This window comes from Heliangelus exortis, chromosome Z (genome assembly GCF_036169615.1).
Source record: "Heliangelus exortis chromosome Z, bHelExo1.hap1, whole genome shotgun sequence".
NCBI classification, from domain to species: domain Eukaryota; kingdom Metazoa; phylum Chordata; class Aves; order Apodiformes; family Trochilidae; genus Heliangelus; species Heliangelus exortis.
This window is the reverse complement of record NC_092454.1, coordinates 39836674-39852729: the sequence shown is the minus strand read 5'-3', so window position 1 is coordinate 39852729 and position 16056 is coordinate 39836674. Positions and strand designations below refer to the sequence as shown.

At 41.8% G+C, this 16056-nt stretch overlaps 1 protein-coding gene across 1 annotated transcript in view; it reads right to left on the bottom strand.

The window, feature by feature from the left end:
- The window catches only part of MLLT3 (MLLT3 super elongation complex subunit), a 110534-nt gene that overhangs the window by 45556 nt on the left and 48922 nt on the right, over nucleotides 1-16056 (bottom strand). The window contains exons 3-4 of the mRNA XM_071730520.1: nucleotides 10123-10205; nucleotides 6185-6328 (exon numbers count right to left, since the gene is read on the bottom strand). Coding sequence (XP_071586621.1) covers nucleotides 6185-6328; nucleotides 10123-10205 — 227 coding nt within the window. The remainder of the gene's footprint in view (nucleotides 1-6184; nucleotides 6329-10122; nucleotides 10206-16056) is intronic.

Here is a 16056-nt window from a genome sequence, read left to right as displayed (position 1 = left end):
TGTGGGCATCCAAGTGTAATTCAAGGAACCTGCAGCAAGAGACAAACATATAGCTGAGTCTATAGTGAATATGGCAGCATGCAGGTGCCAGGTGAGCCTGCACTTTTCCCTTCAGAAGGACATACTATTTGTAATACACATATGTTTATGCAAATAAGAAATAAAGAATCATGTTTAGTATTTTTTCATCAGTGAACAACACATCCCATGAATTTTGGTAGAGAAAAACTACTGAGAGATCTGGATTTCAAACTGCACAGCAATCATGTAATTTACACCCTTATTTAAAAGCATGTAAGCAAAAGTCTGTCATCTTAAAGAGTGCTCTTCTTAAAGCTACCACTCAGCATTTTACATTAGTAGGGTATCTCATTAATTTCGAAGGATATGAACTATATTTTGCCTCAGTTACTGCCTGTCAAGAAAATTGAGTGACTTTTATGTTTTTTTGAAGACAAACATAAGCAAGCAAGATTTTTTTTTTTTTTTTTTTTTACATCAAAGTGCAAAGCATGTCTTGTACTTTATTATCCTGCTTTTCTCAGCCTATAGCATGGGAGATACAATTGAGTATATGTTTCATCGGTTGATTTAGTTATCTATTCAACTTACACTGGAAGCAAAACCCAGCTTTCCAGGCTTCTACAGCAGTCAGCATACAGCATTTCATAAATGTGTTAACAGGCCTTTCAATGCTGGGAGATATAGTCCCTTGACAGATGGAATGCTATTACAACACCTCTGCCAAACTGAGCAAATTCACAGATCAGGAAGCCTAAAGAGGGAAGTCCGAAACACCAAGAGCTCCATTAAAAGGGGACCCATTTCTTGGCAGGATTGTTGGGAAAATGGATAAGAAAAAAAAAAGCAAGCAATTTATTGCCTCCCAAAGACAAAAGGCAATGATGTGATATATTTTAAGAATGACCACATTCAGGAAAAAAATTTGATCAAAGCATCCCATATTCCATTGTTTACAACAAGGCAACATTTTTGCTTTTGTTAACTCAAGAAATCTAAAATTAGAAGGCAGAAAATGAGCAACAAAAGGGATGTTTCTTATTTTCACCCTCCTAACCACTACCACCACCCCTTGAAGTCCCCATATCGATTAGATTTGTTACACTTGCCAGTAAAACTTGTCCCTTGACAAATGACCTGATACAAGTGCACAAAATACAAGATGACCTCTGAGATCATCAAGTCCAACCCTTGATCCACTGTCGCTGCAGTTACCAGACCATGGCACTGAGTGCCACATCCAGTCTCTTTTTAAATATCTCCAGGGCTGGAGAATCCACTACTTTCTGGGGCAGCCCATTCCAATGCTTGATCACCCTCTCCATAAAGAAATTCTAATATCCAACCTAAACCCCCCCTGGCACAACTTGAGACCGTGCCCTCTTGTCTTGCTGAGAGTTGCCTGGGAAAAGAGATCAACCTCCCCCTGGCTCCAATCTCCTGTCAGGGAATTGTAGAGGGTGATGAGGTCTCCCCTGAGCCTCCTCTTCTCCAGGCTGAACAGCCCCAGCTCCCTCAGCCTCACCTCACAGGACTTGTGCTGGAGTCCCTTCACCAGCCTGGTTACCCTCCTTTGGACCTGCTCCAGCACCTCAATCTCCTTCCTGAACTGAGGGGCCCAGGACTGGGCACAGGACTCAAGCTGCAGCCTCACCAGGGCTGAGTACAGGGGCAGAATCACTTCCCTGAACCTGCTGGCCACGCTGTTCCTGATACAGCCCAGGATGCCATTGGCCTTCTTGGCTACCTGGGCACACTGCTGGCTCGTGTTCAGCTTCCTGTCAATCCAGACTCCCAGGTCCCTTTCTGCCTGGCTGCTCTCAGCCACTCTGTGCCCAGCCTGGAGCTCCCCATGGGGTTGTTGTGGCCAAAGTGCAGGACCCGGCACTTGGCCTTGTTGAACCTCATCCCATTGGAATCAGCCCAACTCTCCAGTCTGTCCAGGTCCCTCTGCAGAGCCCTCCTGCTTTCCAGCTGATCCACACTCCCTCCCAACTTAGTGTTATCTGCAAATTTGCTGATGATGGACTCAATCCCTTCATCTAAATCACCAATAAAGATATTAAACAGAACTGGGCCCAACACTGATCCCTGGGGGACACCACTGGTGAGCGGCCGCCAATTGGATCAGCACCGTTCACCATGACTCTCTTGGCCCGGCCCTCCAGCCAGTTCCTAACCCAGCACAGAGTGCCCCTGTCCAAGCTGTGGGCTGACAGCTTTTTCAGGAGAATGCTGTGGGAGACAGTGTCAAAGGCCTTGCTGAAGTCCAGGTAGACTCCATCCACAGCCTTCCCCTCATCCACCAGGCGGGTCACCCGATCATAAAAGGAGATCAGGTTGGTCAGACAGGACCTGCCCTTCCTAAACCTATGCTGGCTGGGTCTAATCCCTTGCCAATCCTGCAGGTGCTGTGTGATTGCCCCCAGGATGATCTGTTCCATAACCTGCCAGGCACTGAGGTCAGGCTGATGGGCCTGTAGCTTCCCGGATCCTCCTTCCAGCCCTTTTTGTGGATTGGTGTGACATTTGCCAACTTCCAATCATCTGGGATGTCCCCAGTGAGCCAGGACTGTTGGTAGATGATAGAGAGAGGCTTGGCGAGCTCTTCTGCCAGCTCTCTCATCACCCTTGGGTGGATCCCATCTGGTCCCATAGATTTGTGGGGATCCAAGCAGTTTAATAGATCACTGATTGTTTCCTTCTGGATTACAGGGGGACTGTCCAGATTCTTGTTTCTTTCTACAAGCTCCAGAAGCCAGCTGTCATCAGGACAACCTGTCTTACTGTTGAAAACTGAGGCAACGAAGGTGTTAAATACCTCGGCCCTTTCTTCATCTTTGATAACTATATTCCTGTCCATGTCCAGTAGAGAATAGAGGTTTTCTCTGCCCCTCCTTTTGCTATTGATATATCTGCAGCAGGACTTTGTTATCCTTCACAGAGATGGCGAGATTCAGCTCAAGTTGTGCCTTTGTCTCTCTGATTTTCTTTCTACACAACCTAACTGTATTCCTAAATTCTTCCTGAGTAGTTAGCCCTTTTTTCCATAATTGGTAGGCCCTCTTCTTTACCCTGATTTCTTTCAAAATCTCCCTGTCCAGCCAGACCAGTCGTCTTCCCCACCGGCTTGCCTTTCGGCACACTGGGACAGCCTGCTCCTGTGCTTTCAAAACTTGCTCCTTGAAGTACGTCCATCCCTCCTGGACCCCTTTGTTTTCAAGGCCTGTTTCCCAGGGTATACTCTGAATCAGTCTTCTGAATAGGCCAAAATCTGCCCTCCAGAAGTCCAACGTAGAGGTTTTATTGACGACCCTCCTTGTGTCCCTAAGTACTGAAAACTGTATTATTTCGTGATCACTCTGTCCCAGATGTCCACTGACCACCACATCTCCCACCAGCCCCTCCCTGTGAACAGGAGGCCTAGTGGGGCTTCATCCCTGGTAGGCTCATTTACCAGCTGGAGCAGGAAATTATCCTCTGTACACTCTATTAATTTCCTAGACTGCCTCCTCTCTGCTGTGTGGAGTTCCCAGCAGACGTCCGGCAGGTTAAAGTCACCCACGAGAACAAGGGCTGAGGATTTTGAAACATCTGCCAGCTGCTTGTAGAATAATTCATCACCCTCATCATCCTGATTGGGTGGTCTGTAACAGACTCCCACCAGGATATCAGCCTTGTTGGCCTTCCCCCTGATTCTGACCCACAGGCACTCAACCTTATCATTACTGACTTCAACTTCTACAGTGTCAAGAGACTCTCTAACATATAGGGCTGCCCCTCCAGCTCTCCTACCCTGCCTGTCCCTTCTGAAAAGCCTGTAGCCACCCATGGCAGCACTCCAGTCATGGGAGTCATCCCACCACGTTTCTGTGATAGCAACTACATCATAGCTTTCCTACTGCACGATGGCTTCCAGCTCCTCCTGTTTGTTGTCCAAGCTGCGTGCATTGGTGTACATGCACTTCAGCTGGGCTGCAGATTTGGCTCTTAACTAGGGCTGTCCACCCTTGGGCTCCTTTCTGGAGAACCCGGTTTCAACCCCATCCCCCTTCAAACCTAGTTTAGAGCCCTCCTTATCAGCCCCGCCAACTTATAGGCTAGAATCCTTTTGCCCTTGCTAGATAGATGGAGCCCATCTGGTTTGAAGAGACTAGGTTTGATGAAATTTGGCCCATGGTCAAAAAACCCAAAGTTCCTCCGGTGGCACCAATCCCTTAGCCACCTATTGATATGATAGGTTTTCCTACTCCTCTCCTCATTCATCTCTGCTACTGCAGGAATTGAGGCGAACACCACCTGTGCTCCTGTCCCATCAACTAAATGACCCAGTGCCTTGAAGTCCTTTTTAATTGTCTTAGTACTTCTTCCATTAATGTCATCACTGCCAGCCTGGACTACCAACAGTGGATAATAATCAGAGGGCTGAATTAGCTGGGGGAGTCTCCTACTAATATCTCTCACCCGGGCACCAGGAAGGCAGCAGACCTCCCTGTGGTATGGGTCCGGTCAACATATAGGGCCCTCATTTCCCCTCAGAAGGGAGTCACCAACTACAACTACCCTTCTTTTTTTCTTTGTAGCTGTAGTTGTAACCCGTCTGGTAGATGGGGGTGAACAGGAGACCTTCCAAACAGATCTTCCTCTTGTCTGTCCTCTGCCTGATTCTCTGAGTCCAGGGCCTCATATCTGTCCTCCAAGGGCACCTGGGGAGATGGTGGGGGTTGGGAGGGAATTCTTTCGCCTCTTAGATGAGGGACCTGTTTCCATTCCCTCCCCTCCACCTGGTTTGCTCCAACTGCCTGATGGAAAGAGGGGCAGGGCTTCACCATCTCCTCCTGGACTTCTTTTGGGTTAGAAAGGGTGTGACCCACCAGTCAATTTCCCTTTCACTGTCCCTAATACTTAGTCTCTCTACCTCCTCCTTGAGCTCTGCCACCAGGCACAGCAAGCCATTCACCTGCTCGCATCGCACACAGACCCCACTCACACTGTCCTCTGCTGCTAACACGAGGCTCAGACACTCTACACAGCCAGAGGCTTGAACAGCTACATCCCTCTTGCTGTCCCTCTTAAGGGGTTCTGTCTGTGTGGACACACCCTGCATCTTAACAGCAACAGCTTTTGCTTTTTTGGAGACCATTGCTCCTTCAAGAGAGCTGGGAGGCGGCTGTGCCCCTCCTGCTTGCCCTGCCTGCGCGAACTGCCGTGCCCCGTTCCTGTTTGCCGCACTCCTCACAGCCCTTTATATCCCTCTCCCCAGCGCTGGGTGCCACCCCCTTATCAGCTGATTGGCCTCGCCTGAGACCAGCAGCACCAGAAGCAGCAGCATAAGCTGACACATCAGAGTTTCAGGCAGGAGATAAGAAGAAGCCTTTTACCCCACGAAGACAGCCCAGAAATGGTGATGCCAGGGCCCATGAAGGCAGCACCATCTCCAGCCAGGGAGGTTTTGCAGCCCCAGAAAGAGAGGTGAAGTCCTTAACAGCCCAGTTTTATACAGCCCAGGTGGTTCTTACTAGCATAAATGATTCTGCCATTATGTGAAACACAGCAGAATGGTTTCCACTAACAGACAAAGTGTAAATTTGAAGATTTGGCTCTCTCCCTCCTCCAAGTGGAAAAACTTCCTTTGGGCTTTTTCATATCAGTTAATTCATATCACCAACATGTAAAGAAGTCTTGGTAAATTTTATGGTCCAGACTGTGTGATGTATTATATAAATTAAAATGGGTTTATTTATACTTACAGTTTCTACCTTATTCTACCTTATAACTACTAAATTTATTCTGCTTAGAATAGAACCATTTCCCTTCAAATGAGAGTCATTTTCTTATTACTTCCTCCCATCACAGTAGCCCTCCTGTATTTCATCTCTGGAAAATCAAGCAAACAATGCTTCATGTACAAGGTCTAAATTCTGCTTTTGCAGAAGTAAACATGAATTGCTTGGAGAAGGCTAAGTGTTTACTAAAGATAGGCACTTGCTCATTTGTTCACCCATTCCACTTAAAGACAACAAGAACTGAGCTCTCACATGAAGTTAATCACAAAAACCACTTAATTTCCCTGTCAGGTCAATTTTTCTTCTACTAAACATGCACCAGCAATAAGAAGCAACATCTTTATTGTGATGGCTTTTGACACGGGTGCAGTACTCACCCCTCCTGCCTTTAGCAGCTTTCTTCTGAATTCCTCTGTCGGGTTGTTGAATGTGAGCTTTTCACAGCGGAGGTGATTTACAGGTGGGTGGCCTTCAAGGTGCAGGAATAAGTCATAGTCAAATCGAACTTTCTTAGGTTCTTCCTGAGGGTTGAAAATAACCACAGAAACATCTAGCACCAATACTAATCAAGTTGAAAACAAGCACTACATAAAGACTGTGAATTAAAAACACATCATTTTTAAGCATTCTCTGTGTTCTTGGACACATGATGGCATTTACCACGTGTCAGATGAGCTAGAACAAATCAGAGAAGCTCCTATCAGCTCATGAGAACACATGGTAATATGCATGAACTTCACACTGTCCTGACAGGGCTTAACTGAAAGTGTTGTGTCATGTTTGGCACCGGCTACAGACATATGCATAGGCAAATACCATGATTCAGCTGACACAAGGTAATTCAGTCACCAACACCATCACACTTCTGAGTCCTAGATAGCACTGAAAACACTGCAGAATAAATTGTAAATGCAAATTCTGCTGCCATAGCCAATGTTGTTTTCTTCATGAGTTGTAGAAAGGTGCAAGAAGGAAAACGCTGCAGCGAATTTTATTTGATCCCCTATGTATGGGGGTCTGGTTATTTACTAATGATACTTCATTGCCTTTGAACAAGTGTGGCCAGATAGATTTCAAGTGTCCCACCACAGCTTGAAAGCAACTAAAATTCTCTGCCACTGCGGGTAAAAAATGAGACTGAATGTTCCCTGTAACAATATGGAGAGAGAAAGAAAAGGCAAATTTATATTGATGGAAATCATCATTGCTCTGCCGTCCTGAGAAAGTCTTGGCTGAAAAACAACACCGGTGGCACTGAATAGAACTCGCTTCATAATACAAAAAAAAAGACACTTTGTATGCTTTGTTACACATTTACACAGACCCTTCTACAAACTGTGTGAGTCAAGTGCTTTTTTGTAAGGCATTATTAAATAGCCTTACCTCCAAAGGTTCAGATGTGAAACAGAAGGCACGAAATGAGTGACAGTGTGTTGTGTTGGCAGAACACAAGCGAAAGGTCAGAATCAAGAAAAGGTTTAGTAAAAGGGAACCATGAAGGAAGAGAAGAAAATAAAGCAAAATCTTATCACACACTGAATACTGCATGTAAATAAAACATGTGTTCTGTGCAGTGGGAGATGTTCAAAAAATTCACATCAAAAAGCATTCAGTTTTGATTCAGGATACCAAGGATGTGAAGAACAGCCCAGAATCTCAGTTGTACTGAATGTTAAATCAGGTTTCAACATGGCCAAGGGACATCCTCATTGTCTCGTCTCTAGGCTTGGGGCAGAAACAACTGAAATTACCTAAAACAAAAGGCCTGCAGTAGTCTGTTTCTCAAGACACAAGAGAGCAGTTCCCTACATTCTTGATGGACCATTTTCAAAGGCAGCTGTGGATGAAGGTATTTTTTACTGTTAGAAAGATTAAAGTAAGATTTCTCTCAGAAATTACTGCAAGTGACTTATTCCCAGTCTGCTTAGAAGACTGTCTTGTTGCTACAGGCAAATGGTTGGTAGCAGTAGCTTTGCCATAAAAGCAGTTATAAGAAATTATAAATGGGGGTCTTCAAAGAATTCTGTGGAAAGCCAGATAACATAACCACTGATTTCAAAGCAGAATTTTACTATACTCCAGTACCACTGGTGTTATTCCAAAACAGTGTGAAGTGAAGGAAGAACATACTGCAATTTATGAGCCTCATCCTATTTTCTGCCGTTGGAAAATTTTGCTCTAAAAATGTTTTTCAAGGACTAACAAATATAGCCTACTGCTGATGGATTTGGGAGGGGGTTTCTTTGTTGTTTCCCTAGTTCTTTAACATTCGGAATATTTGTCACCAGGGTAAAATGCCTATTAGATTTACTTCCAATTTCTGTTTAGTCCTGAGAACAGACACCCTTCAATTCTTCACAGTTCAAGTAGCTTCCTGTACCCCTCCCTTCTCTGTTCATTAGGGCACCTTCTGAACCAGAAATTGAAAAGTTGTCTGCCTTCTGAATAAACTGATGGTCTCCACTCTTTTTCTCCTTCTCTCTACCTCCTTTTTCTATACTCGGTTACGTGTGAACTGGCTTAGGGAAGGGGGTGTAGCTGAGCTAGGAAAAAGCAGTAATTTGCCTCAGGAATGCCAGCTCAACTTTTGTGCCACTCTTCCTTTGTATTGTACCAATCCCAGGGAAGGACATCCTGCTGCAGCTGTGTGAAGAGCTAGCTGACCTGCAGTCCAACTGCTGCTTGTTGTATTCCATGACACCAAAATAGGGGTGAGGGATGTTTGCAAACTTCCCTGATTCCACATGCTGCTTGAGCGTGAGGTGAGCTGTATTCACTGCTGCCCTCTTGATCTCAAGCCTAAGACACAACTCCTGCTGGAGAACTGAGATTTGCAGGTCTCCACAGTCAGAAAAGGAAGCAAAAAGTGTAAGCAGAAAACAAAAAAATAAATGTCGGACAGGAAGCTTTCTGTAGAGATGTTTCAGTGGTCAACCCCGCTGCCTTCTGACTTTGTCTGCCTATCTCTCAGGTCAGCTTCTAACAGAGGAGTTAAAAGAAAATGGGCTGTTTATAATCAGATTTCCTGAACGAACCAAAGCTGTTACACTAATGGAGACAGAGATAAAAAGCACACCAAAAAGCCAAACTCTCAAAAAGTGAACTCTACCTCTCTGAGGCAGTTTTATTTTCTTTTTCAAATGCAAAGAGTGTAGTCTAAGCCCTGCTCTTCAGATTGATACAGGGAACATTTCAGAATTCCTTGTTTGAAATCTACAACTTATAAAGTAAGTGCCTTTGCAGAATTATCCAGACAGTTCACACTTTGAAAAAGCTTTCTGTGGATGACAAAATATCTGCTTGAAGGCACACACAGCTAATAAAGTTGTCATGTTTAAGACAAGTTTTAAGTGACCAGGGTCCCAGTGAAATCTAGTTCTTTTACTACACATTTCTCTTTACTTTCAGTTTTAGTTTTTCACCAAGGATTCAACACATTAAAGACATAACAGTGACTTGCTTAAAATAAATATGTGAACTGCATGCTGGTAATATAAAACAAACACACATACTTTAGAAGCACATGTGAAGTACAATAATAGCTCCAACAAGGCACATGACATACAAAAGAAGCCTAAAATACTGCAGTTACTAAAGTAGCTTACATTGAACCATACCTACTTTTTGCTCTTTATGCCACCAAATTTTTTTTTTTAATCTGAGTTAATATAGAACCTGTTATATACATTAAAGGAAATCTCTATATCTAACAGACCCATAGTTAGCGCAGCATTTACTTAGACTTGGAATTTGAGACACTGCAATAATGCAAGCTTCATGGGATGGCACTGGGTTTGTTTTTAAAGTATACCCCTTGGTAATGATGAGTAGAAACAAGGTTCACATGCAGTCTAAAACAATGTTTTTTCAGACTAAGTGTGTAGATTTAAAAAAACAAAAAAATTGTTTTGAAAGATCAAAACATGAACAGATTGAAAATAACTGTAAAACTAAAATATAACACTGAGTTCATTATTAAATCAACACAATCAATATCTGTTTCCTTTTTTAAACTGTAAGTGGCTCTTGAACTTCCTTAAGCCTTATTTAAAGTCTGTCAATTTCTGAGTAGGAATATTACTTCTCCTGAACAATTATATTCAACTTCTTTACCAGGTAATCCTAATTTCAGCCATCTACTAAATAAAATCATACATTTCTAAAAATTACAATGATTCTGAGTTGAGCAACAGCACTGATAAAAACAGCTTTGAAATTATTTTAACTGAGTTTATGATTGAACTGTGAGTCTTTTAAAAACTCTCAATTCCATGTGATTTTTTTTTTTTTTAATGAAAATTATGTGATTCCATACCTTGTTTTTGAAGTAAACCTCAATTGGTAAAATGAAACCAGCATACCCAGACTCTTCTACTTTGTAGGGTGGATCCTTGCACACTGAAACAAAGAGGAAAAGGTGTATTTAATAGAGCAAGAGACTATGTTAAGCACACAAGCAAAACATACAAGCAAATAGTTTGCAAAAATGTTTCTATGGCAGCACCATGAAAAAAAACTGCACACACACATCAGGACATATTTGTACACAACTCAACATAATTTTGCCACAGTTCTTCCTGCCTGTATACGACCTACAATTTAGGGATAGCAAGTTTTAGGTTTGGGTTGTTGTTTGGTTGGTTTTTTTTTTTCATTTTCAGTCCTTTCAGGCTGCTGGGGCATAACCAGCAGGGACTCCAACACCAGGCAGACCCCACAAGTATCCAGAATGGCTAGAAAGGTAGACAAGGCTACTTTCGGGGAATAGAAAATATGTAGGATTCTACCCTGAGAAAGCTAAATACACAGAGGGCAGAAGAACTATCATTCATGTACGCATAACCTAACACTACTATAATCCTAATTCTAATGAATGTCATTTAAAATAAAATTATTGAATTAGAACTAATACTAACAAAAGTGAAATTTGTGCTACTGGGCAGAAGAAGAACACAAAACAACATTCTAATATATAGCGGAGAACCTCAGGAAGGTTAGCTATTGTATTATATTAAAACAGTATCCAGGTCTACCCTGCAAGATTCAGACTTCTTAAACATGACAGGGAGTATATCAATCTTTTCCTTTTTTAGCTACATGAAATCCCCTTAGTATTGAACACCATCTCTCTGATGAAAGTAGCACTAGCCAGGGACAAAAACTGATTTATCAAAGAACCTCTTCTTCTGTCTGGCTGCCTGGCAACCTCATTACACAATTTATGCCCTCTAACACATAGGCACAAAGGCAGGCTGAGCCTGAGAAACCATGCATCTCCTACAGCATCAACTCAGACACTTCCAAATGCTGCATTAGCATGTATGAAACTCTTGTCATACGTGCTATGATCTCAATGATATTGTAAGCCAGTTACAGTTTCCCTACTATATTGACATGCCTTCCCTTCCAAGAACTCACCAGCACTTGAAAAATGTAAATATAACAGCCCTAGATATGCAGAGTGACAGGTTACAGCAACACATACTGTAAACTTTGTCATAGAGGAGCCTTCTGCTCCTCCTCTGCCTTCAGGAGGCAACTTGAGGAGAAAGCCTTCCCAGTATTATTTGAATGCTGGAGTTCAGGAGACTGAAAACCACTTAAATAAAACCAGGAAAAAATTACACAGCAGGAGACAGAAAATTTGGAAACTGTAACAATACATTAACTGTTACAGAGATTTCTGGCTTCATTACGTGATAAGTCACAAATCACTTTTTTAAAAAATAAGTATCACATCAACTTTTTCTTGAGCACTTAGCAGGTACAAAAAATACTGTCAGCATAGATATTTTTCATTTTCTTCTTCAAATATCTCTGATTTACACAGCTGTTATCCACGCTAAACAGTACCTTGCCAAAGTTGCACATTACAGTTCTGAAAACAAAATCTGTTGCACTTGCACATTCTGCTGAAACTTGGCTGATGGGTTATAAAACAACTTTGGGTGCCTACCCAGGCTGAAAGACAACCTTAATAAAAGGAAAACTCTGCAATCTCACAAATGAAAAAAAACAAAGAACAAAATTAGCCAACTGTCTGTAGACTACACCTAAATTGAAAGCTATTACACTTCCTCCATCTTTCTTGCGGAAATCACTAAGAGAAACAGCACCTTTGTGGAGGCTGAACCAGCACCCATGGGCATAAGCACTTTTTCTTCTGTTGAATATTTGAAGTAGTAAACACGGCTGCACACGTGTGCTTTAGCCGAGCTAAGAGGCAATTATCCTACCAAGGTCTATGAGAGAAGAGAGAGGTGGCAAGAGTTAGAGAGGAATGGCAGAGAGAAGAAAATAACAGAAGAAAAAACGAAGAAAAACAAACAAAAAAAGCCCCCCACAAAAAAGCCCCGGCCAAAACTAGTGGAGAAGGAAGAGAGCAACAAAAAGCAAACTGCAAGTACAGAGCAAGCAGCACAACCAGTAACAGAAATTAGAAAAGACTGACTATAAAGAAGGAGGCACTTAGAAACCTTAATATGCTTCTCAAAGCTCACTAAAATAGCAGCTTAACTAGATCAGGTACTCTTCTACAGACAAACAAGTATTTTCTTTCCTATCCAAAGGGACACGGCCATTTCCCCAAAGAATTCTTTTCCTTTGAAATGGCACCTACAGATGCATTGTAAGCACCAAATAAATGAAGCCTCTTGTGCAAAATTATCACTAAGACTTAACTATTTTGATCAGTATTGTTTTTTTCCTATGGAAACAGCTCATATGATCACAGTACATTTCCTCCCTCTTTTATCTTTTGATTAGGTGGTCCAATTTGAAGACAGTTTCTTCAACAATTAAGGCCCTACAGTTCCAATGAGAAAATTAGTGCCTGCCCTGAGAAGGAAGTTCCCAAGAACATTTTGACTGAGATGTTAGGAGAAGCAGCAGCTGCACACTGAATTACAAACCACTTATAACACAATGTCCCTTCTCATGAGAATTGTAGGGCCAACAAAAGAGAAGTAAAGAGAAAAGCAAAACTACGCAGATTTCTTTCAGCCCACTGGCCACAGAATAAGCTGGGGGTTTTTTTGTCGTCTGTGTAAGATAAGTTCATGAACTACTATCATTCAAAACGCAGGATCACTTCCCTTCTTCCATAAATGAAATCTTTAACCTTTGGTAGCAAATGCTAAACATGGGTGGATCACACCCCTTAAAGCAATCTTGGGTGCAATTTTGAAATAAAAATAGGAGTTCATGCAACACAATTATACAGCCAAAGTCCATCCATCCTGTTCATCATGTTCCACTGTAGTGTGGGATCAACACTACTGCAATAAATAGTAATGTAGGTATGTTTGAGGTCACAGAAGATAACTTTGGCCAAACTGGGCCCTAACTATAGCAAAAGCTGTTCAAATACTGCAAAGGAGCTTAAACTTAGGTGAAATTTTAAGTCTACACAAGCTGTAAAAGGATGGAGGCAAGAGGTAAAAAGATAAAGCTAGAGCACAAGGTCTAAGGTCCTAGGACAGGGGCAGTTCTCACGGCTGGACTGCCCTTTCTCCATAATGCTGGGGAAACAAATGCATGTACAGATTTGTATAAATGCACAGCTGATTGTCAGTACTGCACATACTCAAGTGCTCACCTATGGTATATGGTCACTCGAGACACTCAACTGCAATCCTAACTGTGTTATAAACACTTTGTAAACAACCAGAATAGCTATAAGAATATTGGCTACACTGATGCATTAATTTTCGATAGAGCTATCCATACATAAAAGTGGAGTAATTTGAAGCTGATAAAAATCATTTAGATGCTCCTCAAATAAAATGTGCCTTCCAGAGACCAACTACAAGACATCACTGCGCATCTTTTAATGGCAGCTAACTAGCAGCATCATCAGTACTAATACACAATTTATTAACAAGGATTTCATCTACGTAAAATTTTAGTATCTGTTTTGGTAAAACTGGCAATTACACTCAGGTTACACATAAGAAAAAGATGCAGACACTCAGTTCTCATACAGTGCACTTTAAACCTAAATTCTTTTTATAATGCCAGCATAATGAATTACTAGTCTGGAAAAAAAAAAAAGGTATCTCAGGTATCAATGGATCAGAGTAAAGAACTTTCAGAAGTACCTGGTCTATAAGTCTTCTGTTATTGTTAAAAGTGAATAGAGAGTTTGCACTTGAAGCAATATTAAATAGTATCTACGAGCAAGACAGTAATGCACTGGAATTAGCACATATTCATTATTTATCTGTTGAAATAGCATTCTGCCCTTGGAGGAACGATATCCATTACATATATTTATTGCCCATTGAAGCCTGAAGACAGACTGCAATATATTTTAACTTGAGTCAGCAAGAAACTTCTTACAAAACTGTCTCAGTATTCATTACAACATTTTATCATATTACATATCCCAGAAAACAAATTATTTTGTTTCTGTGATCTACCTGATAAACTGAGCAGACACATACAAGATCATGAATGCTAGTCTACATTTCAAAGTTCCTTTAGCAACTGGAGAGTGGAACTAAGAAAAGGAAACAAACATTTTATCAATACCATTCACTAGCAACTGGGAAAACACAATAAAGTATGCTACCCTAATTACAGCAAATCATTGATTGTTAATACGATACGAACTTAAAAGTACAGAAGGGCACCACTAAGGCTGGAAGAATTGTTTACACTGTGCTTACATGAATATGCTGGGTTTTACTGACTTTCACTGAGCTTGCTTGTGTAACAGACCAATATTAAGTTCTACAACCAAAAATACCATGAATACAGAAACACGTTTATAATGCATATGATGTAAAAGTATTCTCCTCAGGTGAACATAGCTTAAGACCTGTGTTTGCATGCATGTAATGCAGATGTTGCATATGTTGGCATGCAGTTAAGGATCACCAAAATTACACTATACAGCTACCTGGTACTTAGAGGTAAGAGAGAAGAACAGGTAGCCATGTAAGGCTAGTAATGAGTGAATTCTAAACAAGGGACATAGAAAACTGATTTTCTTTAAACAGAAATAATTAAAATTGTCATGTTGTTCTTCTCCCAGAAGAGTCCTCTCTTGGCCTCTCTGGCTGGTGTGCTGGCTGGGCTAGGGACTGTTTGTTTGTTCCTGCTCCTGCTGGTGGTTTCCTCACCAGAGGAGAACATCATTCACCGAGACAGGTCACCTTCTCCTGCCCTCCCAAGCAGGACACGCCTGGCTGCTCCAAGGATGCTGCAGACTGGGACTGGGACCCTGAACTCAGGGACCTTCCTCTTCTGTCAAGTCCCACGTGGGACTTTTCTAGTTGGGAAGTAATCACCAGATGAGGAGTGCAGAATCCATATTTACATATTTGTAATTCAATGTCATTACTACTACTTTATTAAACCTATCCAAGTTCTTTTCAGAACCACAAAGTCTCTTTCCATTATTCTCTTTTTTAGAGAGAGGAAGGGTAGTAGGGGGGAATAACAGAGAGCATCTGTCACCTGGTTATTGGCTAAAACCATGACAGGATCTTCACAGTTTGAGATCTGCAGATCAAGAGAAAGTGCTTCCTGATAGACCTTCGTCTATGTAAAGTGTTAACATTAATTTTTGCTACCAAATAACACAAACTTTTGCTTTAATGTTTGAAGGGTATTATTACAGGACAAAAAATTTTAGAATAAGTAGCAAAGGCAAGTATGGTTTTGTGAAAAATTTTGCCATACTCTATAACATGTTGACCTTCTATAAAAACAATTGTGATCTAAAGTTTAAATAATCCAGGACTGAATAAAACATTAAATTCTTCCTTGTTTCAATACAGGTTATTCCTTGCCAGATTTAACCTTAAAGTTAACATAAGGAAACAAGGAATTAATAAGATATTGGTTTGTACTGCACTCCATGTTCTCACTTGTATCAGTCCAGATTGACTTCAGCCCTACTCAACAACTTAATTACACATCCAGACAAGGCCTACCCAGACAGAGAAAATATGATGATATTCATCAACGACTTGGATGAGGGTATAGAATGTACCCTCAGCAAGTTTGCTGATGACACTAAGCTGGGAGGAGTGGCTGACACACCAGAAGGCTGTGCTGCCATTCAGAGAGACTTAGACAGGCTGGAGAGTTGGGCAGGGAGGAACAAGATGAAATTCAACAAGGGGAAGTGTAGAGTTTTGCATTTGGGGAAGAACAACACGATGTCCCAGTATAGGTTGGGGGCTGACCTGCTGGAGAGCAGTGTAGGTGAAAGAGACCTGGGGGTCCTGGTAGACAAGAG